Consider the following 9,175-nt stretch of genomic DNA (forward strand, 5'->3'; position numbering starts at 1 on the left):
GAAAATTGGAACACCTGGGCTTCAACACCCCCCTTCGCAACTGGCTGCTAGACTTCCTCACCAACAGACCTCAGTCAGTCCGGGTCGGACAGAACACCTCTGATGTCATCACCCTCAGCACAGGCTCCCTTCAGGGCTGCGTCCTGAGCCCCCTGCTGTGCACCCTGATGACACACGACTGCGTCCTCAGGTTCACCACCAATCACATCGTGAAGTCAGCAGACGACACAACGGTGGTGGGGCTCATCAGAGACAACAACGACCTGGACTACAGAGAGGAGGTGGAGCAGCTGGTGGGCTGGTGCAGAGAAAACAGCCTGATCCTGAATGAGGAGAAGATGAAGGAGATCATCGTCGACTTCAGGAAAAAACAGCCTCACCACGCTCCACTGATCATCAACAGCTCAGCTGTGGAGGTGGTCAGCACCACCAAATTCCTGGGGGTCCACATCACAGAAGACCTCACCTGGACTATGAACACTACGGCACTGGTCAAGAGGGCACAGAAGCGCTTGTACTTCCTGCGGAGGATGAGGAGAGCCCACCTGCCCCCACCCATCATGAGGACGTTCTACAGGAGCACCATAGAGAGCATTCTGACAAGCTGTCTCTCTGTGTGGTGTGGAGGCTGCACCGCCTCCGATTGGAAGAACGTGAGGAGAGTGGTGAGGACAGCAGAGAGGATCATAGGGGCTCCTCTTCCCTCCATTCAGGACATTTCATCTCAGCGCTGCATGTCCCGTGCCCGTAACATCATCAATGACCCATCACACCCCCACCATGGACTGTTCTCCCTGCTGCCCTCTGGGAAGAGGTTTGCAGCATCCGCTGCAGGTCCACCAGGTTCTGCAACAGCTTTTTCCCTGCTGTCATCAGACTGTTGAACACTAGAACTGTTGAGCTCTAAACTGAACTCTGCATCACACATTCACAGAACTGTACTTTATGACACTACGGACCTCTATCTTGCACTATCTCGCACTACCAACTTTACTGAACTTGTATAAACCCTTTAAATAGAAGTTTAATACATGGTTTAGCATTCCTCTGCACACTCTTGAATACTGTTTTGCCTACTTGCACTATTGCATAATTATCACTGCTGCACTTTATACTTATTTTTAATATATATATATATATATATATATATAGTATATATGTATATATATATATTTTCATAGGATATGTTACTTCTATTCAACTGCAATATCACTACTTTGTTGTAAGACGTATGCAACGGAATTTCGTTTTGTATGCACCATGTGCAGACAAGATGACAATAAAGTTTGTCTAAGTCTAAGTCATGTCAGGTCAGCTGTCTGGAGAGAGAGAGAAGTCAGGACCTGCGGGCGGAGCACCACCGTGCCACCGCCGCCATGACGGAACTCAAAAGCAAACTCCATGAGGAGAAGCAGAAAGAGTTAGCCATTACCAGGGAGACATTACTGCGGCAGCATGAAATGGAGCTGATGAGAGTGATCAAAATCAAAGATGGAGAGATCCAGCGACTGAATGCCTTGGTCCTCAGCCTGAGGGACGGCTCCATGGACAAGGTGATCCGCTCTATCCGTGTCTGACTATCCGCACGCCACGTCGGGCTTCGATGCGGCCGCTACCGTATTGTGTAGCTTGTCCCCAGTAAGCGTCGCGGCGCTCCGTTGCGGTCTCAACGGCCCGGTGTGGCGCAATGTCTGCTCAGGTGAGGAGGGGGGGGCGCTTTGCTGGCGGAGGTGGAGGAGACGCGGCGGTGTCGGGAGACCGAGCGGTGTCGCCTCCACCAGGAGCGCGGAAGAAGCCCTGGCAGCGGCCCAGCAGGCCTGGCAGTCCCGAGCGGCCGAGCTCCGATCGGCTCATCACCAGCATCGGGAGGAGCTGAGCCGAACCAAGAGAGACTGCGAGAGGGAGATCCGCCGACTGGTAGGACTGATCAGATGCGCGGTGCGTGGCTATGTTCCCAATTTCGTTGTATACCTGCAGTGCAATGACACCTAAGGCATTCTATTCTATTCTATTTCACAAGAAGAAAATGTCCGGTTGCTCGCTTCGCTTTTGTCACAGCAAAGGTGTTCTAGTCGATTCAAGAAAAAAATTGGCCGGTTGCTCTCTTTGTTTTTGTCACAATTCTGGCAAATGAGTTTGCCCGCCTGCCTGAGCGCTCCCCGTTTGTACATCCAGACGGATGAGATCAAGCTGAAAGACAGAGCGGTTAGTGTTTTGGATGAAGCCCTGGGGCCGGCCACGTCCACCGCCTTCAGCTGCAGACTCAGGCTGCCGAGCAGCAGATCGCTGCCCTGAGGGATTCCCAAAGGGCGGGCCTAAACTACCCTGGAAGTGGGGTCAACGCCGCTACTAGCAATCCTCTTCATTGCGTAAGCCACCTCATCACACACTTGCAGTACGCATGACTTAGTTCGTTGCTGGAGGAAGGTAGCACAAAAACAGTTTTGAACTTTGAACGAGTGCTTGTGTGTGTGTGTTGCGGGGCGTTTTCAGTCTCAGGAGGATCGGGACACGCGACGGTTTCATCTGAAAATCGCTGAGCTCAGCGCAGTCATCAGGAAACTGGAGGATCGAAACGCCCTGCTTTCTGAAGAGCGCAATGAACTGGTAATTTATTGACGGCACGCTTGAAGGTTTGCGCTACGTTTGATGCGCGCCATCCAGCGAGGCACCCATTGCGCTTGCTTATTAGTTGAGCGGCGCGGCGAGTCGGTTGCCTGGTAGATGTCTTTTATTGGGAGCCAAAGCCACGATTCCGTTCAAACCGATGCAAAAGGAATGGATACGTTCTGGCCCGCGTGTTGTGCGTCTTTCACATCCCGCACTTCATGCTTGCAGCTAAAGCGACTGAGAGAAACAGAAAGCCAGTTTCTGCCACTCCTGTACAAAAACAAACGCCTGAGCAGGAAGAATGAAGAACTCTCGCTGGTGCTGTGTCGCCTTGAAAACAAAGTGCGCTTTGTCACCCAGGAGAACGAGGAGATGGCAAGCTTGGTAAGTCGACGCGGACAACGGCGGCGTGCCAACAGAGTCCACTGCATTTGTGTTCCACAGAGAAGGCCTAGTTCGCTCAATGACCTGGACCGCGGTTGCGGCCAGCAGGACGGTGAAATGGAGTTCCTTCAAGTTGTGGAGCAGCGGCACATCATCGACGACTTGTCCAAGGTCTTCAGGCAGGCGACTCGGTGCACGTACGGCAGCGCCGCGCTCGCTCGCTGTCGCCAGGAAACCTTTTCCGTCCAAAGCTTGGCCGGCGGCCGCCATCCAAAAAATTGGCCCCTTAAATTCCGACCTTTCAAGCAGGAGCATTGTGCGCACGCGTTTGAACACGCTTTAGACTTGTTTTGCCGTTTTCAGCAGCTCAAAGCTCCCGTTTTGTCAGCGCCTTTGCCACTCGCTGTGCGCTGAAAACGACGGACTTGCCCGGCTGCTCAGCCCGTCAACCATGAGCCGCGAGCGCGACGTCATTGTCCGTAGGCAGCTAGTGGCAAAATGCACCCTGTTAGAGTTGCGCTCGCTCCAACTTATTTTGCAAGAACCACACGGGAGACAAGTAAGTTCTTTTGGACACCTGCAGGTGGAGAGTCCATCCGTTGTACGAATGAAGTCTGACTCTCGGCTCCTGCACGAGCATTTTAATTAAGAGAAACAGGGTGGGTGTAAGAGTGGATTGAATAGAGGAAGCCCTTGACCTCTAGTCAAAACATAGCAAGGGGTGTTTTACGACTTTGTGTAGGAAGGGATAAGCGATAGGGATAAATAAGGGATAAATAATATTATTTATTACAGGTCGCAGTCAAAGTCAAAGCAACACAATGATACGATAAAGATAATCTGGAAAACCCTGACACACCCTGTAGTTGTCACTTTTGGAAAAGACGAGCGTCCCTCCAATCATCGCCGGTGACGTGTTTTTCAGGCTCTGGAGACAGGAGCTCATGTCAGAAATGTCATTGTGAGTCGCGTTTGTTTCTGCGCCGGAGCCGTTCGTTCCCTTTGCATCCAAAGAATCTCAAAGGCGGATTATTTGTGTCGACAGGAGAGAGATTTGCTGCTACGATACCGACGTCGAGAATCTCTGAGGAGGAACAAAGCGTGAGGTCCTGCAAGGTGAGTCTGTTTGTTTGCGGCTGCTTGGTGTTGCGCAAGATGAAATGGCCTTTTTCTCGCTATCGTTCCTCTCGTCGATTCATCGTGAGGTGTCGCTTCAGTTTGTTCAGAGAGATGTTTGCTTCCGCGCCCGCAGGTCATCGAAACATTTTACGGCTACGACGAAGACGTGTTGGTGGACTCGGACGGATCGTCCTTGTCTTTTCACACCGACAGAACCCCCGACACGGAACCCGAAGAGGTAGCCCGCCATTTCTGCCAGCGTATTGGCACCAAACATTCCTCTTCAGCCTGGAATCGGACTCGTCTTTGCGTCGCGGGTGCTTTGTCGCCGGTCTGACTGATTCTGGTACTAGTGCTGTGTTGCATTGGTGTGTGCATGAAGAGGCGGAGCTTCGCTACCGCCAGCTGACGCAAGAATATCAAGCGCTGCAACGAGCCTACGCTCTGCTAGCCCAGACCAGCGAAAGGGGACTACGACGCCGAGAAGGAGATCAAGGTGGCGCCCCTTCCCGCAACCCCCGGCCGGGTCGCAGCCTCCCCGTTCTCACCCAGCCTCGGGTGTTCTCTGGTCTGAAAGGAGGAGGAGGAGCCTCCCTCCTCCTCCTTTCAGACCAGAGAAAAGCTGATGGTAGAAATGGGTCACTATCAAAGCAGAGTAGCAGATCTGGAGTCAGCGCTGAAGCAACAAGGACAGGTAAGCTCATCAATGAGCACACCTTTTTCTCAGACAAAATAGCTACATTCTTCAGTCACTCATCCGTCTGGCATTACTGGACCAACCCCCCCCCCCCCCCCCGAACGTGGCTGGGAAAATGCGGAGAAAAGCAAATGTCATTTTCCAGTCAACCAAAGAATTTGTGGATGAAAATGACACAACATTCCAAAGCTGTCCACGCGTTTGTCTCTTCTAGAATGTCAAGTGGGTGGAGGAGAAGCAGCTGCTGCGTCAGAGCAATCAGCAGTTGGCCGAAAAGGTGACGGAAAGAAAGGCGCTGGGCGGAGTCGCTTGGCGTCACACCTGTCGGGAAGCCCCGCAGATGAGGTCTGACTGTCTTTTCAGGTCAGGCGGATGGAGGCGGAAGAAGCGCGTCTGAAAGAGCACATCCAGGATATCCGAGACCAAAACGAACTGCTTGAGTTCCGCATCCTGGAGCTGGAGGTGGGAAGACTCGCACAAGCGTGTTGAGGCCAGAGATGTGACGGACGGACGGACGGACGGACGGACGAATGCATGCCTCTGCCTTTCAGGAGAGGGAGTGGCGCTCCCCCGTCTTGAAGTTTCTGCAAGTCCGTTTCCCAGACGGCCTCAGCCCTTTGCAGATCTACTGCGAGGCCGAGGGCGTGAGCGTACGTAAGGCGTCCCTCGCAACCCTAACCTTAACCCGAGGTCCCAGAACACCTTACATTGCTCCTTGCGCCTTTCCCCCGGACATCGTCATCAGTGATCTGATGAAGAAGCTGGACATCCTGGGCTATAACGCCGTAAGTGTATGTCGAACTCCTTATGTTCGCACTCCACGAGACTCGGCGGCTCAAATGTGACTTTTGGAAGGCTTTGCGCTGAAAGAAGCTTGTTGACGCTGTGCCTTTGGGCTCTTGCAGAATCTCACCAACGAGGAGCAGGTGGTCGTGATTCACGCCAGGACCCTTCTCACCCTAGCCGAGAAGGTAACGCGCACGTCCACGCACGCTCTCGCATTCTGCTTATGTGACAGCAGCCTTTCCTCAGTGGTTAGAATACATCAAAGTGACCAAGTCAGCACTTCAACAGAAGATGTTGGACATTGAAAGTGAGAAGGTAGACAGACACGCGACATCAGCCAAGGGGAACTCCGGCAATGTGCCCCAACAATTCTGACCTTGAGCTGTGCTAGGATATGTTCTGCAAGCAGAAGGGCTACCTGGATGAAGAGTTGGACTTCAGGAAGTGTTCCATGGACCAGGCTCATAAGGTAAGCCTCCCTCAAATCTCCCGCCGGACCACTGATGGACGAGGATTGCGGCCCAGAGGATCCTGGAGCTGGAGGCCATGTTGTACGAGGCGCTACCGCAGCGGGACTGCCCCGCCACGGACGGCGAAAAAGCCAGCCACGCTGGCGTGAATGACGTGCTGACGGCGGATCAGAGAGAAGAGCTTAGGAGCGCCGTGGACCAATGGAAGCGAGCCCTGATGTGCGAGTTGAGGGAGCGCGACGCTTGCATCCTCCAAGAGAGAATGGATCTGCTGCACAGCGCGCAACAGGTAAGGGCCCAAAGCCAGCCCGGCACTTACTTGCACGCTTACTGGCTTTTGAATGCCACTTTCCATTTGTCCGTCCTAGAGGAACAAAGAGCTGAAAGAATTCATCGAAGCTCAGAAGAGACAAATCAAACAATTGGAGGAGAAGTTTCTGTTTCTCTTTCTATTCTTCTCCTTGGCCTTCATTCTGTGGCCCTAACACCAGCTGGTGAGTGAGCTCCAGCGGCACCGCACTCGACACCTCCGATACACTGCCAGCCGGTCTCAGACGTTGGCAGACGCTCCGATGCCAACGTATACCCCCCGCCACGGTGACAGAGGCACCGCGTCACACCGGCGCTCATCCAATCAGAAGGCAGGAAAAGCAAATTCACATGCAGGGCACTTTTGAACCAGAAGAGAGCGCCACAAAAAACGGTTGTTGCCCCAAACGCGCACTAAAAAGGGTCAGAATAACAAGAGTCCCACTGGCCAGCCGGGGCCACCCGTCCAGCTGTTTCTTCAGGGGTGAAAAAAATTGGAGTCACCGGTGAGTACATTTTGCATTTAGCTCTGCTTTTCTGCTTCTGTCTTCAAGTGTGTGGCATCCTGCGATCAAAGAGTCAGCCAACCCCAAAGCGGTTGACCTCAACGTCCCACCACCATGCCTACCAGAGCAGGTGACGTGATGCTTTGGACATCCTTCCGTCTCAGATGCCCAAAAGTACTCTTTGCCACATCTGCGGCAATACGGTGTCTTTTCAAAGGTGCAAATAAATCCAGCGTGGGCGGAACACGCACGTCTTCGGTTTTTCCCGCTTTGTTTGTGTGACAGCTGTTGTGAAAATTTTATACAAATAAAGTTGTATAGTACAGGTTTGGCCAAGCCGCAACTCCCGAACCGCATGCGGCTCTTTTATGTTCATATCAACATTTGTGTGTGTGTGGGGGGGGGGGGTTGTGCGTGTTGGCTTCACTTGAGTTCAATTTGGTATTTTGGTCAAAAGCGCATGTGGTGAAATTCCACAAAGTAGGATGGGCAAACACATTTCTTTAAACTATGAGTGTCAATTGGGCTCTCGAAATGGCAGGGAAAAGATGCACAGCAAAACGAAAATACGTAGATGAACACAGGACGTTTTAATCAGAGTGGGAAAGTTTCTATTTTTTGTTGAACGTGATGGCAAACCATTCTGCCTGATATGTCAGACCTCAGCGCATTTCAAAGATTCAAATCTTCAGCGCCATGCACTTCAGCTCACTCCATGCTAACATTGATCAGGCGTCGAACCCGCATCATCATGCTTAAGAGGTGGCCATGCTAACCAGTGCGCCATTATGTCAACGCATAATAACTAAGTCTACTGGTCAAAACAGCGGTTACTATATGACGTCGCTACGTCGTGGTCACGTGACGCAGACAAGACGTCAATGGACGTGGGCAGAGTTAACTTGTTTAAAAGGGAGTAGGCAGAAGAAATATTTAATTTATTTAAATCTATTTTGAGTGCACACCATTATGCCAATGCATAACAACTGTAAATCTACTAAACAAAACAGCGGTTGCTATATGACATCTGCCACGTCGTGGTCACGTGACATACGTGACGTCGATGGGCGTAACTTTCGCCGGAAGTCAAATCCGCGGGGAGAGTTAACTTGTTTAAAAGAGAGTGGGCAGAAGAATTATTTAATTTATTTAAATCTATTTGGTGTGTGCGCCATTATGTCAATGCATAACAACTGTAAGTCTACTAAACAAAACAGCGGTTGCTATTTGACGTCTGCCACGTCGTGGTCACGTGACGCGGACGTGACGTCGACGCCTACTTTACATCCCACCGATCACAGGACTCCTCGGCTGCATAACCGTGCCCCCTTCCCAACCAATCGGATTTGCTATACGCGAAAACGACGCCAATGGAAAGAGCTTCCGCCCAAATTTAAATCCGTGGGCGTGGCTCGCAGCAGGAAGTAGGAAAATGGCGGCGATGTTGACAAAGACACAGCGGATGGTAACATACGACTAACAAGAGAAATATTTTTATTTTCTGCTTGCAACTGGACCGTCCAGAGCGTACACGGTAAGTACAACTCATCGTTTTTAAAAAGAAGTACTTTTGTTGCCCTGAAAAGCGAGTGAGCGTGGCGTTTGTGGGGGACGTCGAATTTCGACGATTCTTTCTGGTCAACGGTTGTAAATGATTGTGTTGATTAAAAAAGAAAACTTGATGTAACTCTACTTTTAACTGCCGTTTCAGATAGATTTGGAATTGCATCACATCCAATTTTGCCTAGAGCGTACACGGTAAGTAACACTCGTTGTGTTTAAGGAGATTTACGTTTGTAATAGCAGAAGTGTAGCCGCGTTGCGTTGTACGTGTGAATGTTGGTCCGGGCGAAATGTTAATGTTTAATTTCATTCCTTTAGGTTCCACGGTGTTTGTTGGCTGCAAGTTTTCCACTGCAAGAAGAGGCTCATATCATTGACCAGGAGCGAGCTACAATGGTGAGTAGCCATAACATTTATGTTAAACACTTCCTATTTCATGTCTAACAGTACTTGATTTAACAAATAACCATAAATAAATACAGTGTGGGCACTGAAGTTAACATATGTGATTATACTGCCTAATCTGTCACCGAGTAGATTGTTGCAAAGTAATATAAGATCCAAAGTTGTAATTCAGAATAGTTTTCAAAAGAAGGCCATTAGAATTATATACAAGTCTGATTACCCTGAACAAGCTATTAATTAAATCACAAATTCTTCAATTCAAAGATTTGGTAGATTATCAGACAAATAATGTCTAACAGTAATTGATTTAACACATCACGATAAGT

The 9,175-nt window shown here is 50.6% G+C and overlaps 1 protein-coding gene across 2 annotated transcripts; it reads left to right on the top strand.

The window, feature by feature from the left end:
* Positions 1-5,075: 5,075 nt before the first annotated feature.
* Positions 5,076-7,227, top strand: LOC148385848 (janus kinase and microtubule-interacting protein 3-like). 2 transcript variants are annotated; one of them, XM_088399074.1, is made up of 7 exons: positions 5,076-5,272; positions 5,362-5,595; positions 5,716-5,781; positions 5,843-5,911; positions 5,988-6,355; positions 6,435-6,560; positions 6,930-7,227. In XM_088399074.1, exons 1-5 carry the CDS (start codon positions 5,183-5,185, stop codon positions 6,213-6,215), a joined length of 687 nt encoding a protein of 228 aa, XP_088255200.1. In that variant the 5' UTR covers positions 5,076-5,182; the 3' UTR covers positions 6,216-6,355; positions 6,435-6,560; positions 6,930-7,227. The 2 variants fall into 2 exon arrangements, with proteins under 2 accessions (XP_088255200.1, XP_088255199.1); XM_088399073.1 differs by having other exon boundaries at positions 6,435-7,227.
* The last annotated feature ends 1,948 nt before the right edge of the window (positions 7,228-9,175 follow it).

The sequence above is a fragment of the Syngnathus floridae genome, chromosome 15 (assembly GCF_059516105.1).
Source record: "Syngnathus floridae isolate MCC-2025c chromosome 15, RoL_Sflo_1.0, whole genome shotgun sequence".
Taxonomy (NCBI): Eukaryota; Metazoa; Chordata; class Actinopteri; order Syngnathiformes; family Syngnathidae; genus Syngnathus; species Syngnathus floridae.

What these genes read in the sequence shown, in the direction of transcription:
- LOC148385848 (XM_088399073.1), top strand. Translation starts at nt 5,183, where the DNA reads ATGGAGGCGGAAGAAGCGCGTCTGAAAGAGCACATCCAGGATATCCGA. An exon ending in ACATCCTGGGCTATAACGCC is followed by an intron (nt 5,596 to 5,715) that starts GTAAGTGTATGT and finishes GGGCTCTTGCAG; the next exon opens with AATCTCACCAACGAGGAGCA. An exon ending in TTCTCACCCTAGCCGAGAAG is followed by an intron (nt 5,782 to 5,842) that starts GTAACGCGCACG and finishes GCCTTTCCTCAG; the next exon opens with TGGTTAGAATACATCAAAGT.